This window comes from Ahaetulla prasina, chromosome 7 (genome assembly GCF_028640845.1).
Source record: "Ahaetulla prasina isolate Xishuangbanna chromosome 7, ASM2864084v1, whole genome shotgun sequence".
Classification (NCBI taxonomy): domain Eukaryota; kingdom Metazoa; phylum Chordata; class Lepidosauria; order Squamata; family Colubridae; genus Ahaetulla; species Ahaetulla prasina.
The window spans coordinates 83,947,684-83,969,186 of record NC_080545.1 but is presented as its reverse complement, the minus strand read 5'-3'; the positions used below and the strand labels follow the sequence as shown (position 1 = coordinate 83,969,186).

At 41.7% G+C, this 21,503-nt stretch overlaps 1 protein-coding gene across 2 annotated transcripts in view; it reads right to left on the bottom strand.

The window, feature by feature from the left end:
- Nucleotides 1-2,775: 2,775 nt before the first annotated feature.
- Nucleotides 2,776-21,503, bottom strand: part of ADIPOR2 (adiponectin receptor 2) — a 43,064-nt gene continuing 24,336 nt past the window's right edge. For both annotated transcript variants that reach the window (XM_058190912.1, XM_058190913.1), the window contains 6 exons: nt 15,853-15,969; nt 14,083-14,254; nt 12,523-12,709; nt 8,285-8,472; nt 5,863-6,056; nt 2,776-5,350 (listed from right to left, as the gene is read on the bottom strand). In XM_058190912.1, coding sequence (XP_058046895.1) covers nt 5,222-5,350; nt 5,863-6,056; nt 8,285-8,472; nt 12,523-12,709; nt 14,083-14,254; nt 15,853-15,969 — 987 coding nt within the window. In that variant the 3' untranslated portion in view covers nt 2,776-5,221. The remainder of the gene's footprint in view (nt 5,351-5,862; nt 6,057-8,284; nt 8,473-12,522; nt 12,710-14,082; nt 14,255-15,852; nt 15,970-21,503) is intronic.

Below are 21,503 nucleotides of genomic sequence, written 5' to 3'. Positions count from 1 at the left end.
TTTTAAAACATTATTGTAACAGCATTCATTTATTTTTATTTGTTTTGTTTGTTTGTTGATTGCCCAAGTGCCTCAAGAGTCAGCCTAACGAACTTCAGGGTAGATTAAAAAAATGGTTCTACAAACAAGGTTTTAAAATCTTCAGAAAAGTTAAGTGATGCACAGATCTCTTCACCACCTAAGTAGTCATAATATGAAGACAATAATTATTTTAACCTGATATTCTGAAAAAAGAAGGAAGAAAGGTACAAAATACACAGTAACTAAATCACAAGGCTTTCTTGAACGAATTAAAAAGCAGACAGTATTTGTTTAGTTTCAAATTAATATGTTTTCTGTATAATCTTCAATAAATGTATCTACAGGATTTAAGGCAATAGCAACAGCAATACCAATTCGTATCAATCCACTTACATCTGATTCTTTCCCCCCAAAACGGTATTAACAATGAAAATATTTCCTGATAGCTTAATACTTACATCCTCCGAGCAACTATGATACAGGTAGAAAGATTAGTTTTGGCGCCAGTTCAAATGCATAGTTGACCAAGTGTATCATACTCAGTGTCAGTGTAGCCTGTTCAAGTATTCAACGTAGCCAAGCTTATCATGTTGTTAAGAAAGGGGGGGGGGGAAAGGGTGTGTGTGAAGAAATCCTGCTAGTATCCCAGTTTAGTTGGAAGATCATTACTTTCAGTTGTCAGAAGATTCAGAGCAATGAATATTCTTGACCTAGATCAGATTTCTTAACCATTTTACCATACTGTATTGTATTGGATCATCATGGCTTTATTTTTGAAGGGGTAGGGACATAAAATTTTATGGTACAATAATACTAGAAAGACACACACACAGCCTTAGTGCACATGGGTGGCTGTACTTTAGCTTCATAATATTGCCCTTTTAAATCAACGCCACCCTGATTTAAATCAACTAACTCCGGATGGGCGATTCTTCTGATGTTGAACTGCGAATTCCCACAATCTCACAGCCCTCATTATACTACCCTGAGGCTGATGGAAATGGTTGTTTAATATAGAAAAAGCCAAAGATGGTGATGTCCTAGATCAGGCGTGTCAAACTGGATTTCTTCAAGGGCCAGATCAGCAGTGTAATTCGCCTCCGTGGGCTGGCCAGGGGTGGGGGAGACGGAGATGGGATAGACACCTCCTGCAGCACCCTGCTGGCCAGAATGCGGTGTGAGGGGGCTCATGTGCCCCCACATGCCCTATTTTTGCTGCCAGAGGCCAGTCCTTTGCTATTTCCAGGTCAGCCTGATGGGGCAGATTTAGGCACCCCGTGTGTGGATGCGGCCCAAGGGGCTTGAGTTTGACACCCCTGTCCTAGATAGATGTAAAGAAACTTAAAAGGCAAAACAGATTCTGATAACGTTTCCATTATCACATAGACTGGCTTGTTGCAGCATTTAGCTAATCTCATCCATGTTTAGGACTAAGCAAGGTCAGGTCTCACTAATATACTACTACTACTACTACTACTGCTACTAATAATAATAATTATAATAAAAGGGGCGTGCATAAGAGCACAAAAGTGCCTACCGTTCCTGTCCTATTGTTCCTTTCATTATATCAAATTAACATAGCTGTTGCATACTTTTACTTATATATTTATATCTTTCTTTTATGATGTATTGTTTTTTTATCTATGACGATGTTTGTGTATACTGTTGTGACAAATGACTATATATATATATATAATAACTAAACAATAATAAATAAATTAATATATAATAAATAGCTAAACAATAATAAATAAATAATAAATAATATGAAGGATCACCAAGGAATCCCAGACTAGACTGGGAAGTTGGGAGGAAAAAAGCCATCCTAGTACAGGTACTGGTGGTTCTGTAACATGCCAACGAAACTTTGCAGGTATGAAGTCATCAGGAATCATACTTGACTTTAGGAAGTCTTCATGTTCTGATCCAACAGGCGTACATTTAACTTTGTGAATTGTATGGCTAATAGATGAGCTGCTGTGATGTGGTTGAGCATTCAGATTTCTTCAGCTCAGGTTGTCATATTAAAAAAAAAAAGAAATCCTAAGTGGTGGAAAACCTATCCTAGAACGTTCAGTATTTACCCCAAAGGTGCTTTTTCAGCTCTGAAGAAACTGAAGAAGTTTCTTGGATGAGAAGCGAAATGCCTTCAAAGAAAAACCAGAAAGTCCCGTTGCCTCTTGAAAAAGCACCTTTGGGACAACCATGACCGGGATGACTGAGAATCTCCATAGACTTTCAGAATTCACCCTTGATATTAAACCAACCGCTCAACAGATTTCAGATTAAATTACTTGATACATTCAGGTAGTCCTTGACTTATGACCATTTGTTTGATGGTTCAAAGTTAGGATGGCTTTGGAAAAAGTGGCGCACAATCCCCGCTCGCATTTATAATTGTCACACCATCCTCGTGATCGCAATTTGGACACTTGGCAACCAGCTCACATTCACCAGCTGCAAAGTCCCACAGTCATGCGTTCACAATTTGCAACCTTTTTTTGCCAATTTCCAGCAAAGAAAACGCTCATTAAGCTGGATTCACTTAATAACCACTATAAAAATTGTCACAAAATTGGGTCTGACTCACAATCACAACAACTTACAATAGAAATTCAGGTCCCAACTGAAGTCATAAGTTGAGGACTACCTGCATGGGAGTGTATGCGAGTATTAAAATTACAAATGCAGTTACCTCTTATAATTTATACTGGCATAAAAAGGCAACAACAACAAAAAAGCAAAAATCCAATCCCGTTTTACATTTGTTCTTTTTATTAGAAGTTCAGAATACAACAAGTAATGGGATCCCATTGGTTGGAGACCCCTCCCCAATCTTCAAAATCCAAGATGTGCTTTGTTGCCTTCAACAGTGAGCAATTAGAAATGAAAATACTGAACAAGGCCACTAGTTAATGGGGGGAGCTGTATATCTCAACTACGCTATGCTGAACCCTGCACACACACCAAAAGAAAGCAAAGCGAACCTCCAGTTGCTGAGAGTAAGGCGTTCAGGTGCCAACCTGGGAGGAAGTCTCAGCAAGCACTACAGAAAAAGTGCACAGCTATGCAGTTTTTCATATTGGGACACAAAATATCTTCAACGGGAAGATCGGGGGTTAAGGACAGCAAAATGGTGCATTGTATTCTGTACAGGTTCTGTGCTGTTTGGACTGGATTGCAAGTGCCACATTCAGAATGAGCAAGGGTAATCCAGAGTAGGGAGATATATTCTCTGCTGGTATATACAGAGATACACCTGTAAAAGTGCTTCTCAAACAGGTAAGCCCGGGTGTGATATGTATTACCACTTCCCCACTTTAGGTAAGCTATCCTATTACCAGCTGATTCCATAAACACAAAACTCCAAAGTTTCTCGTAACTGGTTTCCCAGTTTGGTTGAAGGGATTCGATTAATACTATTCTGTTTTTCAGAGTTTGGGATCAACACATTGAAATATATTAGCCTGCGATTTTTACCTGAACTTAGTATCATGATCCTCTCCAGAACACATCCATATTTGAATTTGCCTACAAGAACCAGTTAAGCACCTCCTGCAGGTTTAAATACTTAAGAGGAATCCATTTCAGAAGAAGAGCTAAGGGGAAGACCAAGGATTTCTTTATAAAAATGTAACATTTTAAAACCATAACCAATTCTGTTGCCCCACAATCGATCCTTGATAACTCAACTACAGGCTAAATTGTTTGTCCTTACGGTGAGACAAATGGCTAGTCTATGAATTCTGCATTTTGCTCAGATGTTTCTTTCTAGATTCAATATTGCTCGCCAGCAATAAGCAATACTTCTTCTCACTTGTCCTGTGGACTGCTTTGTTGTGTCATAACTCTCTCCTCTTCAAATACTCCTGGCCTCCTACCGTTAAATTGGAAACATTTGAAAGCGCTCACAACCTCCTCTCGCCACAAAGCGCTACTTTAACGAGCAGAAGGGAAAGCCTGTCCTGTGGGTTTTGTTTGCTTTTTCACTTATTAAAAATAGTGCACAGTATTGTCCTAAGCCCCAGGAGAAAGAGGGAAAAGAATGGCAGTGTTACTATTGCAGCCCGCAGAGTTCAGTGGATTTAATACAGACAACCGTGTGTTACTGTCACTCAGCAACACACACACACACACACGCACACCATAACGGATTAACACATAGACAGCCAATCTTCTTTTTCTTAGATTAAAAACAAAAAAACAAACAAAAGGAAAGTTGCTTTCTTGTGTGTACTTCCCATCCCCCTTGAGACCATTTCCAGCCCAGGCCAGATCACCTAGAAGATTGGTACCCAACAATTGCACTTGGATAAACAAAACAGCACACCCAAAAGAATGGTGAAACACTGATGAGAGACCCCCAAGAGGTCAGGATATATGCCACATTGTGCCTTAAGCCGTTGAACCCCAATGTAGCAGAAGGCCAATGAAGGAATCTTAAAAAAACACCCCAGAGGACAACTTAGAAGGCCTGGCCTTGGCGCCTTTGGCCTCTGCTTTCTGAACAGCCTAATCAGTTAAGCTCTTCTTTGCTCTCGAGTCTTGTAGGCAGCGGACTGGGTCCCCTGGATCGAGCCAATCAGTATACACCAGAATTAGGAAGAATCTACAGGATCCAGATGCCTGATTTCAGGAGTTTCACCTAGCTTTCTTGCACGTTTTAAGAATTTGTGCAAAATAGAAACAGTGTGTGGTACTTGCATGTTGCAACCAATACAAAAACCATCTCCCTCCCCCCCCCTTTTTAAAACATTTATAGAAACTTTTTAATCAAACGGAAAGTTAGAAATCTTATTTACATTTTTTTTCTCCCAAAAGGGCATCTAAAAATCAACTTACCTGAACAAGATACAAATCTTAATTAAGCTAGATTTTTAAAAAAAGAAAAGAAAAAATTGCCAAGCTCTTCCCCAAGATAACCTCTCTTATTTTCTACAAATAAATATGGCATTGAACGTAAGCTGATTAAGAAAGGGTTTTTTTTTTCTTGCTTCAGTTGCAGATCCCAGGAATAAGTTAAGATTTAAGAATGTCCACGTCTTCAGAACCAATTCACTCCATTGTTTGAGGTATGAATATTTCTCCCATCTCATACTTAAAAGATTCCCTGCAAAGCTTCCACACTATTGTAGGCGAAGTGTGGATTGACTGCTCCCATGGTTCAGTTTTGGTTATGATCCTCAACAGGGGACGGTTTTTACTGCATCTCGTTCTCTGAGCAGCCTCCCCCAACGGTGAAACGGAACTCTTGAAGATTTGAAACGCCATGGAAGTGCACAAAAGCACCAGCCACCACGAAAATATGAAAGAGCTGATGGGAGTGGAACTACAGGGGGGGGGGGGGAAACACACAGAGAGAAAGAGAGACAGAACATTATTAGAAAATGAAGTATTTTTTTCAGAACAAGCACCAAATGATAACAGCAGTCTTCCAAAGCTCCTAGAACACAGGACTAGCCTGCTAAGGGACAAACAAACAATTTATCTGCTAGGAAACTCCCTTGTTCCATGTCCTCGAGCCCAGTAAAACCTCAAGTGGCAATTTGCACCTGTTCAAGGCTTAAGATGAGGAGGACAAATTTGCTGTGAATAGCCATTTCAAAAAACTGCATTTCTATAGCCACATGCCACTCTGTCTCTGATAGTGAACACTGAGATAGTTCACGCGTTTTTCTTTCCCCCTCTCTTTCTGGAAAGCCAATGAATTTGCTAGGTGCTGTGGCTTTCAACTGCCTATTCAGCCTTCTGTTTCACAACAGGACTAAACAGAGACACTGCTAGAACCGCCTTATAGCTTCAAATGTTAGCATACGCCTGACAGGTCATAGCTATACTTACCCAGATGTCACATTTGCCCGGGAAAAATCTCTCTGGGATACGAGCAGCATACAAGCCAGCGCCAGTGATGTACAAACAGGCCATGAGGGCCAGCCATCCTATCTGACCCATGGTGGCAGCCTTGAGGAGCCCTTCCGAGATGACAAAGTGCAGGGTGGGAATCACACCACTAAGACCCAGGGCCAGGAACACTCCTAGGAGACAAAGGGAGTGCATCAGATTCAGCCTTGCATAGAAAGTCAATCAGGGCAAAATGAGATCATGGAGTTAAAACTCAGGGTCTCGAAAGAAAAAACACCAAAGCTCTTTAATGTCTAAATGCTTTCATGAACTGATAGGATTAATGGTTTCAATTAATTAAAGGTGGTCCTTGACTTACAACTGTAATTTATTTATTTTATTTATTTATTTATTAGATTTTTATACCGCCCTTTTCCCGAAGGACTCAGGGCGGTGTACAGCCAAAGATAAAAACTCAATATATATACAATTAAAACCAAAATTTAAAACAGAGCAAATTACAAAAAAGGCCGACATTAAAATTTGAAAATTTAAAAACCCTAAAAGAATCAAAACCCAATTAAAATTTAATAAAACTATTAAGCCAGTCCTGCTTGAATAAATAAGTGTGTTTTTAGCTCACGGCGAAAGGTCCGAAGATCAGGCACTTGACGTAGGCCAGGGGGAAGTTCGTTCCAGAGCGACGGAGCTCCAACAGAGAAGGCCCTGCTCCTGGGGGCCGCCAGCCGACACTGTTTGGCGGACGGCACCCTAAGAAGACCCTCTCTGTGAGAGCGTACGGGTCGGTGGGAGGCATAAGGTAACAGCAGGCGGTCTCGTAAGTACCCGGATAAATAATTGAGCCCAGAATTACGGTTGTAAGTTGTGCTGGCTGTTGAAAGGTTCCTCATGTGGCTGATCCAATTTTAAAACATTTTTGTGGTCATTAAGCGAATCCTGATTGTTAACTGAATGCCACAGTTGTTAAATGAATCCACTGTCTGCAATGGGTGGTTTTTGCAAGAAATTTTAAGTACCGGTAAATGCTGATTCCCAGCCAAAAAAAAAAAAAAAAAAGTAAATTGCAGTCATGTTGACTACAGAACACAACCGATGTCTGTAAAGGCAATCATGTGATCACGGAGGGGCTTGGCAGTCAGAACTTTGAATCCAGTCAAAAAATGAATCCATTTTTTGAGGGTGGGGGATTTCCCTCATAACTTCAAATGGTCACTAAGTCATAAGTTGAGGACTACATATAAAGTGGTTCTCCTGATCATTCCAGTTATAACTTCACTGTCTGCCACCACTAACAGAGGAATGCCAACCATGGTTTATTGTTACTTACGCAAACAGAAAGAATTCACAGAAGCTGTGAGCTGCCATAACCTCTGCCATTGTGGTGAAAATATTATATTAACTTACATTATTAACTACCAATCAAACCTGCTTTGCTATTGAACCAGAGGCATTCTACCGTAACACAAACTCTGGCCAAAAAAAAAAAAAAAAAATACAGCATCTTTATAATTCATAAAATTAAGTCATTTTTGACATGTTTTTCCTTTGGTAAAAAGTACTAAACGTATTTTTGTATTATGACATGCAAATGTAGCCTATACCCAATACCGCACACGAATCTAAAAATCAAAGAAATACCAAGTCCAAAATCACTTTATTCACATTATTTTATTATAAACACCTCTTAAAATTAATGTAACCAATCATATAACTTTAATTAAATAACTCACTTTCTCTTTTCATAATTTTATAAATTTAATTTTAATCTTAATACCCAGAAGATGCACCCCAAAATCAACAGCTAGCATTTTTGCTGAGCATGTGGAGTTTTTACATGAAGTCTCTTAAACCTAAATATCTCACATCTAGTGTAATTCGCCAGCTATTCAGGCAGTGCCAGATCCTGTCCTATTAATCCGACAGGCTTGACATCAATGGCTAGGTTTCTTAGCTTGCAGTCCCACAAACAAAATGCTGAATAATGGGTACAGTCAGAACCCACAAGGCAGGAAAAACAATCTTGTGATATTTTCAGAAACAAATATATTTCGGCTTAAATGTTTGTAAAGAGTAGCCAATTAGACAGCGTTATCCACAGTTACCATTTCACGTTTGGGAGTTCGGTTTTATCTCCATGCACCCCAAAATATAAGATTAGGGACTGATAACACTTTATATATGTGTGTGAAGTGATATTCATAGGCCGTTAACAGACATGTTTTAATGTTGTCACAAGGCCTTCTGCTACAAGAACAGACATGACTGGAATGTTACATTATGCAAATCTAAGTGACAATTGCATTATGTAATTTTAAAGGGGACAGTATCGTTTATGCGAGTTCAATTTCTCATTCCACCTCAGATATACAATATGTTGCAAAGACCATTCTAGAAACCTCACCTGCTCGTACTCCTCGATATTCAGGGGTTGCAAACCTATCCCACTGTGAAACTATGATGGCTGCAATGCCCAGGACACAGATCACGATCAGATAGATGAAGCAGGGCTGAGGGTTGCAGTAAAAAGAATAGTAAAGCCACGGGACAAAACTGCCCATAATGAGAAGAGCAATCCCAGAATAGTCCAGCCTAAGACAAAAGAGGGGGAAAAAAAGTCATTTATAGAGATCTTCACATCCTCTAGCATTCTTTTTTTTTTTTTTTTTTTTGTTCAAAAAGTTTTTATTGGTCAAAAAAGGTATATACAAATACATATCAGGTATGGCAAATTTTCATTTTTCTTATCCAAGATAAGAATTTTGCTCAAATTTTTTAACACATACAACAGCCATATGGCAAGCAGGTGACACGAAGTAGCTAAGTTTACAAATCTTACATACGCAATAAAGAAGGGTCAAGAATAAACAGAATATCATACAAAAGAGAATAAGGAAAACCAACACAATACCAAATATCTTTATCACTTCCTAGTTTTGGATCTCAGAACTCTGGGTTCAGCCTGACCCAACTCAGGGCGCAACAGCGGCAGCCGCCACCGCCCATGGTCTATAACCTCCCTTCTTCAATTCCTGGGTCATCTGATTCCAGGAGGGCTTTGTGTTCCTCCACGTAGGCCGTAGCCTCCGCAATTGTACTAATTTTTTCGTAATGCCTCCCGGAAAATCATCAATCCTCTGGCATCAGCCATCTGAAGCCCACTCCTTCTGGTACAATTTGCTTGACAAAAGTAATATTTCTTTCTCATTTCACGTACCTGTCTGGGAATCTGCCTCAGAATGGCTATCTCCTGCCCCTGTAAGTCAGTGCCCCACTCCTATGTTTTCTAAGAATTTCATCTCTCGTCTCTCTTCTCACAAATTTGACATGAACCTCTCTGGGAACTGCATGCGTGCGTGCATATTGTGAATTAACTCTATAAACTCGATCCACATCCCAATTCATGAAATCAACACCTCTCCCAAGAAATTCTCCCAACAATTTAGTCACAACATCTCTCAAATCTTCTTGGTCCACTTCTTCCAAATTTTGAAACCTAAGGAAATAAGACATTTTATCCATCTGTAGTCCAAGCACAGCATTGCCTGTCGCCTCTCTTTTCTGCACTGCCCGCATCTCACCCTCCAGACCTTCCACTTTCTGCTTGTTTTCTGCTGAGACTTGTTGAGTATCCTTTAAATCCTTTTGATAGTCACAATTTCTGCTCTTATTTCCGTTTGGCCTCTTTGCAAATCATCCAGTTTCTTGTCCATATTGGATAACTTTTCCAGAATTCTCCATCTCTCCAGCAGTTGGTCTCTGACCTTTGCCATTTAAAAAAAAATTCAAAATCCTCAGGCAAGCACAGTATCCTTGTAATTTCCTCCGGATCCACCAGGGGCACTCACAGGAGCAACGAGTCCAGAGTACAGTTAGTCAACCAGGAAGTCAAGGGAAGTGATGTCATCAAGATTCTCATAGTGAAGGCGGAAGCTGGACGCCACCACTGTTCCCCAGAGGAGGGGCCTCAAACCCTCCCTCCTAAATTTCTCCATCACCTCTTCTCCAGAGCTCCACAAAACCGTAATCTTCTTATTTTAAGTTCTCCTCTCCAGAATGACTCGTGCTCCTTCCAGCCGCAGGGGAGAAAACCCCCGCACTCCGGAGCACTCCACTGCCACCGATATCCCTTCCTTCTCCATTCCTCAATTCTTCTCCGTTCCCTGTTCACCACCAGGCTGCTGCAGTTATAAATCCAAAGCCCCGGTGTCACCGGGCACAGCGGCCCAGGCGACGACCAAAGTAATGGCCGTGGCCCGTGGCCTCCAAACCCCGCCGAGCCTAGGACGCGCCAGCATCGGTCCCCCCAGTCCTGTATGTCGGCTGGGAGACCCCTGGCGAGCCGTCCGTGCGGCAGGTGTCCTTTTCGGAACACCTGGCCCCTGGGGGCCTCGGCGGCGGCCGGATTCGGGCGCTGGGGGCAAGAGAAGCCTCCAGACGACCGTTGCCCCTGGACACCGGAAGTCCAGTCCCACATCCTCTAGCATTCTTATCTGCTCCTTAATTACACTCCTTTGATGGCACTAATGCACCTAACTTTATAAGCAATACGAACCATGCCTGATCCATCTATTAATACAATTACATTCTGAAAATGAATTCTGGATACTGGTAAAAGTATAGGAAAGAACAATTCTGGAGATCTGTATTCACCTGGCTTGTAAACTTTAAATGGAAGACTTATATAGTCCATTGATTCCTGAAAACAAAACTTTGGCAAATCTTCCCAAACAGGGACACTGTCTCAGCTTGTGAAGGCTTCCTTATTTCTTATCTAGCCCTAAGAAATTCAGTACAGGTAGTCTTCAAGATATGATCAAAATGGCGCTTGTCACATGTCACAACAGTTGTTAACCGAAATGGCCTCACTTAATGACCCCACGATTTGCTCTCCCTGTTGCAAATGTTAATAGCAATAGCACTTAGACTTATATACTGCTTCATAGTGCTTTACAGCTCTTTCTAAGTGGTTTATGGAGTCAGCATATTGTCGCCAACAATCTGGGTCCTTATTTTACTGACCTTGGAAGGATGGAAGGCTGAGTCAACCTTGAGCCTGGTATCGAACTGCTGGCAGTCGGCAGAATTGGTCTGCAGTACTGCATTTTAACCATTGCACCACCATGGCTCTTAAATGTTAAACAAATGCAAGAGCTGTTTAATGGAGCACAGGGTCCTTAGGGGTGGGAGGACTACACGGGTCCAGGTTGCCTACCCTGGGCTTCCCAGGGCTATTCTTTCTGCCAGGATCTCAGCAGTCCTTCAGCTTTTTTTTCCACCCAACAAGCAAGGGGAGGTCAGACCAGTCAAAATTTGCAGGTCTCCGGAGAACAAGTGGAGACCCCATGTAAGGATTTGCAGGACTCATCCTTCTCCAGGGCCCAGCAAAACCCACCTCACTGTTTTAGCTTTTTCAGCTTCTGAGACAGCAATAGCAATAGCACTTAGACTTATATACCGCTTCATAGTGCTTTATAGCCCTCTCTAAGCAGTTTACAGAGTCAGCCCATTGCCCCCAACAATCTGGGTCCTCATTTTACCCACCTCGGAAGGATGGAAGGCTGAGTCAACCTTGAGCCTGGTGAGATTTCAACTGCCAAATAGCAGACAGAAAACAGTCAACAGAAGTAGCTTGCAGTACTGCACTCTAACCACTGCGCCACCATGGCTCAGATAGGCACCTGACTATCTGATACAGGATGTTTCTTATAGACCCAGCCTCCTGGCAAAATCCTGCTATTTTGCAACAGGTTCTATTCTCGCAATACTGTAGTGCCTTTTTTTTTTAAGGAGGCTCCATTTTTTTAAGGAGGCCCCATGTGTTTGTGCAGTTTATGGAACCTCCTTAAAAAGGGAGCCCCCTACAGGTTCATGAGAACAACAACTGCTTTGCCACAAGGCTAGGTCTGTAAGAATGCTAATCTTGGGCTGGGTGCCTCTCAGAAGCTCCAAAAACAGAAAAGTAGGTTGGGTGTTGCCGGGCCCTGGAGCAGGCTGAATGCTGCATATTCTTGGGTAAGAAGAAGTTGGAGGCGGCTTGCAAACTCCAGCACGCCTGACCTCCCTTTACCTGTTGGAGTTTGCATATTCCGACTTGTTTATCTGCCCCGGCTTGCTGGATGGGAAAGAAGGTGGAATCTTGCAAAGTCCAGCTGATTCACTCTCTGTAGAGCCCCCTGATCTCCCTTAGATGGATGAATGGCTGCAGGGATGCAGTGGGATGAGATTGCGCTAGCCATAGCACTTAGACTTATATAGTACTTTTACAGCCCTCTTTAAGCGGTTTACAGTGTATTGCCCCCAACAATCTGGGTCCTCATTTTACCCACTTCGGAAGGATGGAAGGCTGAGTCAACCTTGAGCCTGGTGAGAATCAAACTGCAAGCAGCCGGCAGTCAGCAGAAGTAGCCTGCAGTACTGCATTCTAACCACTGTGCCACCACAGCTCCTTGGGTGGGCGGTGGGTGAATGCTGCAGCACCCCCTCAGTCGGCTGCAAGAGCAAGTGACTTCAGGGGTGCCGCAGCTGTCATTAACTTTGAAACCGGGTCATCCGTAGCTTTGGGGGAGTCCGTCGTAACTTAGAGCGCTTGCTAAGTGACCTGTTGTAACTAAACTCACAATTAATCATTAAAATGCTTACTTGGAGAAAAGCCTGGAAACGCCTTCTGAATGGCAGTAAACTGTGTGAAAAAGCCATGAGAAGGAAAGGCAAAGGATGGCTCCCAAGAAGAACATTCCAACCACCACCTTCTCCTGAACGGGTGCTACAAAGGACATATTTGGCCGGAACATGTAGAAGATTCCCAAACACAAAAAGAACACACAACCTAGACAAAGGAAGACATGGGTATTAGAAGATTGGCAAATGGGGCATAACCACAAAATATTGCCTCTAAAATCTAAATCATCTACCTTATGACTGTGTATATATTCCAGCTAATGTTTGATCTACTTTCTGTTGGCTTATCTTCTGACAAGAGGCAAAGATTTGCTAAAATTCTCCAATAAATTCATGACAATGTTAACTGCTCCTTCCAGATTTTCAAGTCTATCCTACTAGAATTTTAGGCTCTCCCACACTAATACCTGCTTACAGTCCTCCTTTCCTATTTCAGCGTTACTCTTGCTGCATGAAACATTTTACCAGGATTATGAAATCCAGCAAAACGTGATCTGACACAAAGCCAGATTTAGGTTCAGCTTAGTGTAATTACGCACTGGAAGTGGCATTCACACACACATGATCCGTGACCTACTAAAGCTTGGGGCAGATGTACTTTGACTCAAGCAGAACCTGCCTAGTAAAATAGTTGTCATTTACATACTTTAAAAATGTCAGCAAAACAAGTTTTGTTCCAGATCAGTAGTATATACTGACTGCAATGGCAATTCAAGGTAATTGCTAGCTTAACGTTAGTCCCAACGGTCAGGAAGCAAAGGTAATTAAGCTACTTTCAAAGGCAACACAGAGAGTTGCAATGGATAATGTTGATCTGCATCACTGCAACTCAGCTAGCCCATGTCAAAGCCTGGAGCCAAAAATCCTGATTCAGCAATTTGATGAATGCAAGATATCTCAAAAGGAACACAAACTCAGCTGATGCAATGGGACAATACTGATAGTTTTTTAAAAAAACACCACCTCTCATTTGACATGGTAACTCAAGCTTGTTAAAGGAACCATTTAATACACAGGTTTGGATGGTTATCGTAGCAAAAGGTAGGGTGATCTTAATTAAAATGAGTACCACCACTCATATGGATCTAGTAGATCAACAGTTAACAGGCAGGTTAACAGCAATCTTCAAATTGTTATCAGCTACAGCTGGGCAGTAGAGCATATTACAACTTGCTAGCTGAGCTGTATGTATCAGAATATCAGGTTCAAGTCAACAAAAATTAATCATTCTCTTTTAATGACCCCATAATCCCTTGCGGAGTGGAGTCTGGGCAACTGAATGGAGCTGAGTGTTTATTGGCCGGATGCCTTTTCTGTTGCCGATGCGGAGTTTATTTCAGTAGATATATTCTCAGTGTGCCCAGAGAGAAATATCTGCCTCTACCTAGAATCAAACAAGTCAACAAAAATTACTGCTGGATCAGAACTATTTATTCTAATAGAACTACCAGAGTGGCATATTACATTCCTTTCATTCCTATTCCAATAGGAACTATAAGAAAAGTTTTAATGTTTTCATACCTAGTAGATGCGTCCAGATGTTGCCTGTCTCTGTGTGTATTCTGAAAATGCTTTTAAAGCAAGCCCGGAAAGAAGGCATGGGTGGCCGGTGCCCATGCAACAGGTAGTCGTTGTCTTTTAACCAATCAGGCAAGACGTCGAAGGGAATGACGCGCCATCGGCCCTCCCACACCTGAAGGAAGTAATATGAAGTTACATTCTGGATCATGGTGTGATGGAATAGACCAACAGGAAATTGACGTATATGCTGTATCTATATATGTGCATTTGATTTTCCACATGAAATTAGAAAATAGGAGGGTTATGATTCCTCTCTAGTTGAGCTATATCAAAAAGAAGAGCTTTACTATGAGCCCTGGTGGCGCAGAGGTTAGAGTGCAGTATGGAAGGCTACTTTGGCTGCCTGCCGGCTGCCTGCAATTTGGCAGTTCAAATCTCACCAGGCTCAAGGTTGACTTGGCCTTCCATTCTTCGGAGATGGGTAAAATGAGGACCCAAATTGTTGGGGGGAATAGGTCTGACTCTGTAAACTGCTTAGAGAGGACTGTAAAGCAGTATATAAGTCTAAGTGCTACTGCTATTGCTACCCTCAAAACCAAGCTCTACTACTCTACATGCTTCCATCTTCTAACATTGCTCAAGGGCACACAATGGTGGATGTTATGCGAATTTTAAAAATATTATTTCTTGAACCTACGCATAAGTTATGTGCTATAACAATGGCTAGAAGGTTAGCTTAATGTGAAATCCTTTCCCATAAGGAAGTGTTCTTTCACAATATTCATTTGGTATGTGATAAAAATAGGAATGAAAAAATAAACATGTACGGATCATGCAGATATCTCACTGCGTTGCAAGTCTCTATAATAGATCACCTGAGGTACATATAATGCATGAAAGCAATGACAACCTAATACATCCAGTTTATTCAATAAACACAAAGGTAGTTCCTCGCAAACAGGAATCAAATATATTATAATGTTTCAAATAGTTCCGATACTGGGTAAAAGTAAGAAGCAGATTCCTTTGCTACATTTCTATAGCAGGATTATATATTAATACAATGTGCGTTAGATAACTAGATTGCTAAATCGCTCGTTCCACTGAGGCAGATACAGAAGTTGCAAAACAAGGACAAAATTCTTCTGTTGTTTTATTTCTGAAATTAATAGCTGCATTGTATTTAGGCTCCTACCTAGGATGACCCTGTCCCCTTTAAACAGACAAGTAATGCTCCCAGAATTACACAATAGATTTGCCCAAGAGAGCCATTCAATAGAATTTGGATTTTATTTTTTTGTACTGTGGAGACAATGAGATTCCAATACAAAAGAGGCCTCTGGTAATTTGAAAAGATTTGCAAGGATTTCTAAAGGAAAGAGCGAGGGGAGGAAAATGTGACCTTGTAAATTAAAGTCCTGTGACCCAGAAACATAGGAACCACAGAGTATTATTCTGCTTGGACTTCTGCAGATGTTGCTAAAAAGGAGATTCAACAGCTGTACCACATGTTTAATCCCGCATTTCTACTTGTAATCCACATCATATTAAGCTTCCTAATTTATCCAATTATGGAAGGCGTGAGATCTGAAGATACACCCATGGAAACAGAAGTAACCAGAGAGATGACAGGGGTTCCTTGCTGGCCACCCACTGTGCGCCTGGCCCCTTTGTTGCCAGAAGGGCCTGCACTGCTAGCCACGGGGACCCACAAACTGTGCAGAGCTCACTAGTGCGTGACGCCCCTCCCTTTGCTTCACAACATCTCACCTTGCATACAAATTCTTCCACTCTCTCCATTGCATGGTGGGCTTGGAGGAGAGGCAGCATTCCCATAAAGCCCTCATCTTCCTGAGTCGAATTGTCGTCCCCATCTTTGCCAGAATCCTGAAAGAGAAAAAATAAGACAAAATGCTCAGCGAAAGCTTTGTTTTCAACGGACAGAAGACAAAAGGGAAGGGTAAACTACGAAGCCAGAAATGGGAGTCTGGGCACAAATGCAAGAAGATTAACCGCAAAGATAGTTTTGTCTAGCTTCCTGTTCCACAGATGTTCTTTGGTTAGCGGTAACTGAGTACAATGTGGTTCAGGAAGCTGCTTTTGGCACAGTCGGAGCAAGAGGAGAGAGAGAAGGAGAGAGAATGGCAGCATATAGCTGTCTCCTGCTGCGTGTCCCAATATCTTTCAGAGAAGAACTAAACAGCTTCAAAGTTACTTGCTTCCTAAAAGTTTAAGTAAGTACACAGCATGAATATCATCTACTACAGAAAGTCCTTGACTTACAACTGATCGGTGTTCAAAGTTACAACAGCCTTGGAAAGGCTGCTTCAGGGCCTCTAAAGCAGGGGTCTCCAACCTTGGCAACTTTAAAACTTGTGGACTTCAACACCCTTTGCTGGCTGAGGAACTCTGGGAGCTGAAGTCCACAAGTCTTAAAGTTGCCACGGTTGGAGACCCCTGCTCTAAAGCACTTTCTGGCTGCCGTAAAATGTCACACTGCCTGCACCATGCTCACATGATTGCCGATTTGGGTGCTTGGCAAATGTTTGCACTTACGACAGGTTGCCAAGCATCCCATGAGCGTCATTTGTACTTTTCTCAGGCAGGTTTCTCAGAAAGTGGGCGGAGGGGAGTCTGCCAGCTGCTGCCACTTGCTGAGAGGGTTCCCTCTTGTTTCTGGGGTCTGTTGAAAGAGCTGCCTGTTGAGGGGAGCTGAACTCCTTTGCAGGGTGGGAAAAAAACCTTTGGGTGGTTCCTGCACTCACCCAAAGGTGTCCCCTTCCATACTACCAACTACTTTGGCAGGGAGAAGAAAAGAGCTCAGATCTGTTGTGGTCCGCCAGCAGCTTGTGGAGCTGGCAATGGAGTCAGACAGCGATGAGGCTGAGGTGAGGTCAGGGCCATCGGGGAGTGAGGTGCGGACTCCAGAAACTAATAGTAGTGAGGCAGAGGAACAGGAGGAGCCTGTTCCTAATGCACGCATGAGAAGAGTTGCCAGAAGGCAAGAGCAGCTCAAGCAGAGAGGACAACTCGGGAGTAGGGCCAAGAGATGATTGGCCCCTCCCATAAGGTTTAAAACAGACCAGCAATGGTGTTTGGGCTTCGTCTTCTGCTTCGTCTTGCATTTACTTTTATGACTTCTGAACGTTTGCCAAGAAAGGTCTTTGGCAGTTTGCCTAATTGGACCAAGGTTTGCGATAGGACTGAGGAATTTGTGTTGGGAGGAATTTGTTTTAATTTGAGTTGAACAAGGTGGGAATGAAGTAATTCTCAGCTGTTCAAATAGTTTGTTTTTTCACGGACTGAGTTTCCTACTACCTACTTGGGCCTGGGTCACAACAAGATCCTGGATGTTTGAACACCCACTGAAGATCTTCCCTTCCACACATGGATGAGATCTGACATCTTCCTGCAGAGTGTAGAAACAGAGCTTAAATCCTGGTGATTTGAGCTCTACTCCTGCACCCTCTAAAAGGAGTTTTCTTCCCTGAACAGAAGGAGCTGACATCCATTGGCAGGCAGCTCTTTCAGTAGTTCCTAGAGAGTCAGAGTGAGCCAAACTCTAGGAAGGATTTTCAGCTCTTAGCAGAAGGGCAGTGCAGTAAGGAGTGCAGGAGTGCCTCAGGCAGATGTTGGAAGCCCAACTCATGCTGCATATTCATGCTGGGAGGTCACCTTTCCAGCTGACAAGAAGCTCAGTATCTTTAACCACTGAGCCATTGTGCCCCTATCTTAAAATAGGAGTATGAATATACCATAAAAAGATAGCGAGGTATTCAAAGTTACTGGTGTGTGTGTGTGTGTGTTCGTAGGTTTTCACGGGTATAGGTATGTAGGTCTTGGCATATTCGGGTCTTTTCCCGTGTAAGGTTGAGAGTATCTTGGCGACGTTTCAACAAGGTCTCACTCGTCATCTTCAGGGTGGTGCTTATGGTTTTGTGCTTGTGTGACCTCGCTTTTAACACTATAACATGCTGGCTCAGTTTGTATAACAGGGTACCATTGGGTATTACTCAATTATTACACAAATGAAGGCAAATGCATGTGTCCCAGGATAATGTTGCAGAATCCAAGCTGGGTCAATCACGAGGCGGAAAACTTGGAAGACTCAACCTCTGGTCCCAGTGACCAACCCCGATTGGATTCTGATTTATTACATTTTCTTGGTTTACACAATACACCCAGACAGACATAAATTAACCAAACAGGCTGGAATTACATAAAATATTATGCCATAAAAAGTAAGACAAGGTTGAAATTAATAAAATTTAGTACTTGGTGCAAATTCACAGAACGTGAGAGTTTTAATTGATCTTATTAAATATGTGAGCCAGCCAGTGCCTTAACTGTAATGGATACCCTGCACCAAGAACACCTTATATTATTAAGCTAAAACAGAAAAAGCACACATTTGCCTGGTGTATGTGTGTAGTTTTCTCAATTTTAGAGGGCAGTGAGTGTATGGAAACAGCACCCTCACTCCAACATTCAAACCTATTCCTTCAACATGTATCACTGTCCTGCTCCAAAATCATCTCCCTCCCTCCCTGCAATTATGTAAGGGCTATCAGTACTTTTTGCTCTTGCAAAAATCCAATCAGTGTTAAGAGATTCTTAAGCAGTCTTATCCAGGAGTAAAGAAGGTACAAGTGCTTGTTGCTTATAGCAATCCAATATTTGGCTACAGAATCCAGGAATCATTAAAAAATAAAAACTTAAAACTTGTTAGACAGCTTGTTCTTGTCTAGTTCCAAGATACAGTACAGGCAGTCCTCCGACTTACAACAGTTCTCTTGGTGATCGTTTGAAGTTACAACAGTGCTGAAAAAACGTATGACCATTTTTCACACTTATGGCGGTTGCAGCTTCCCTATGGTCATGCAATTTACATTTGGATGCTTGACAACTGACTCATATTTATGACAACTGCAGTGTCATGTGATCACTTTTTGTGACCTTCTGACAAGCAAATTCAATGGGGAAGCCAGATTCACTTAACTATGTTATAGTTTAACAACTTCAGTGATTCGCTTAACAAAGATGGCAAGTAAAGTAAAATGGGGCAAAACTCGTTCAACAAGTTTCTCATTTAGCAACATAAATTTTGGGCTCAATTGTGGTCGTAATTTGAGGACTACCTGTAAAGTTGCCTGATGCTAAATTAGTCCATTTTGTGGTATTCTAACAGGCCAAGGATTCCTAAAGTCATAGAGGCAGGGGTAAAATGCTCCTCGTTCGGACCAGACCGCGTGATCCGGTAGCGATCATGACCACTGGTTTGGCGATCCGGTAGTGATGGTGGAGCAAAGCTCCGCCCACCCGCCCGGGTGTTATTACTTTCTGGTTTTAACCAGGAAGTAATGTGTTTTTTACCTTCTGTGCATGCGCAGGTCTGTGTGTGCATTTGATGCACGGTGCATGCATTTCCAAACAGGTAAGGAAGATAAGTAGATTTCACCCCTGCATTTCCTGTTAAGGTAGACACTTAAGGTAGAGAATGCTGGATATTAGGTCTTGATTCTTTGGCTTGCAAAGCATAAGATGATACGCATTCTTACATTTAAGTATTTCTTCTTTTCAATGTATTAAGTTACTTATAAACGGACTTTACAATGAATGTTATACACAAACAAACTCTTAGCTGTGAAGCAGATGGCACTATACACTTTCAAAAGCAGACTTGCCTGCAAACCCCCATTTAGTAGAGCAGATCATTAAACTGGGATAAATTACCACTGAATAATAAAACACCTAGGTCTTTTCCCCAAGATTTCTTAGTCTCATTTTGGCTTTTATTTAAAGCTTGTATTTAGAGTTTCCTAATGCTGTAAGGAACCATAAGAACATTGCTTTGCTAACTATAATAAACCAGAAACAAATAAACAAACAAGCTAATGTGCTATGACTTCAAAACTGCTGATATAATTCCTAGATGTTATCAAAGTACACAATGTCCGATCAGGGAAAATTATTTTAACAGATTCCTATATTATAGCATCACTGCACCACAGTTAGTTGACAGATTAAGAATTTAAAAGATGAGGAAAAGGGCACATTTGAATAGAAATTATAGAAAGAGAGAAGTTAAAATATGAATCTCCCTTCCGTATCTGTTGATATATAATTTTACAAAAGATCTGAGAAAAGCACATTTAAATATAATTAGGTGCAGTTCCCTGCTTGCTTTCTTTATATCTTATAAGAATGAACAGTGTATTAAAAAAAAGAAAGAATGAAAGAAAAACAGTGAAAAAAACAAGTAGGTTTTTAAATGGCTGTGGGATTAGGGTCATTGGTTTACATTAGTCGGTCCACCCTGTACTTTTAATAAAACCAGGTGCTGGAACACACAACACTTCTGTGTGTAATTCTGTGTAATTAGTATAAATCTTTAGACAACTCTGTTTTTTAGAGTCTAATATACATACAATTTCAGAGAGCTTAATATATACTTTTCTTTCAGGAAACAAATGCTTAATAGCAAATCCAAAAATACGACTTGAGACTTTTATGTATTCTACAATTACAAATTGGAACTTCCATAACATGATATGTGATCATTTGACTATAGCAGATAGTTTAAAATCTAAAAGAGGAGATAGAGGAACTATAACGAGGACAACAGGAAGTTTTCAGTGTCCCCATGGACAGAAGAAGGCTGTCTAAGGTGCAAATTCTTAACTCTAAAATCCTAAAAGTATTTTCATTAAAAGGCGCAGCTTTTCACTTTACCCTATTTCAAGCTAATAGTGGCTGCGAATCTTGCAGTCTCTTCTGAAGCTGACTTCGATGAGAAAGGCTGCCTTAGCCCTACCAAAGATTTTGCTTAATACAAAGGGGAAAGCAGGGGTGCACTTACTGGCCCAAATCCTGTTTCTGAAACCCCCAAAGCCCACAACTGTAAGCCTTCGTGTCATTCAGCTGAACGTCTACACTGGGAAATTGATCAAATCCACATGATCAAAAACAGTCATTCAGGCCCTAACCATCCCAGCAAAACTCCTGGCTGTGAGCTCTATATGGGGCTATCCCTGAAGACTACTCAGGACCTGGTCCAGAATGCATGGTGCAGAAAATGACGGGCCCCCATCATGCCCATGTGTCACCACTGCTTAGTGAGCTACACTGGTTGTTGGTTATTTGAGGGACTATGTTCAATACTATCTCCCCACTTCCCCGTAAGATTGGGTAGAGTCCCTTCGAATGACATCAGGAAATATGTCTTCTCCATTACAGTGGCTGCTCTTTGAAATACAACAGTATCTCTCAAGGGATCTATATGGCTCTTACCCTGTAGCTGTTTCCTCAGTCTTGAAAACCTGCATTTGCTACCAGGTCTGGGGTTAAGATGGTTTTCAAGCATTGTTTTCTTTTGATGTGTTGGGTTATCTGTCCCAGATATGCATGTGTTTATTCTTTCA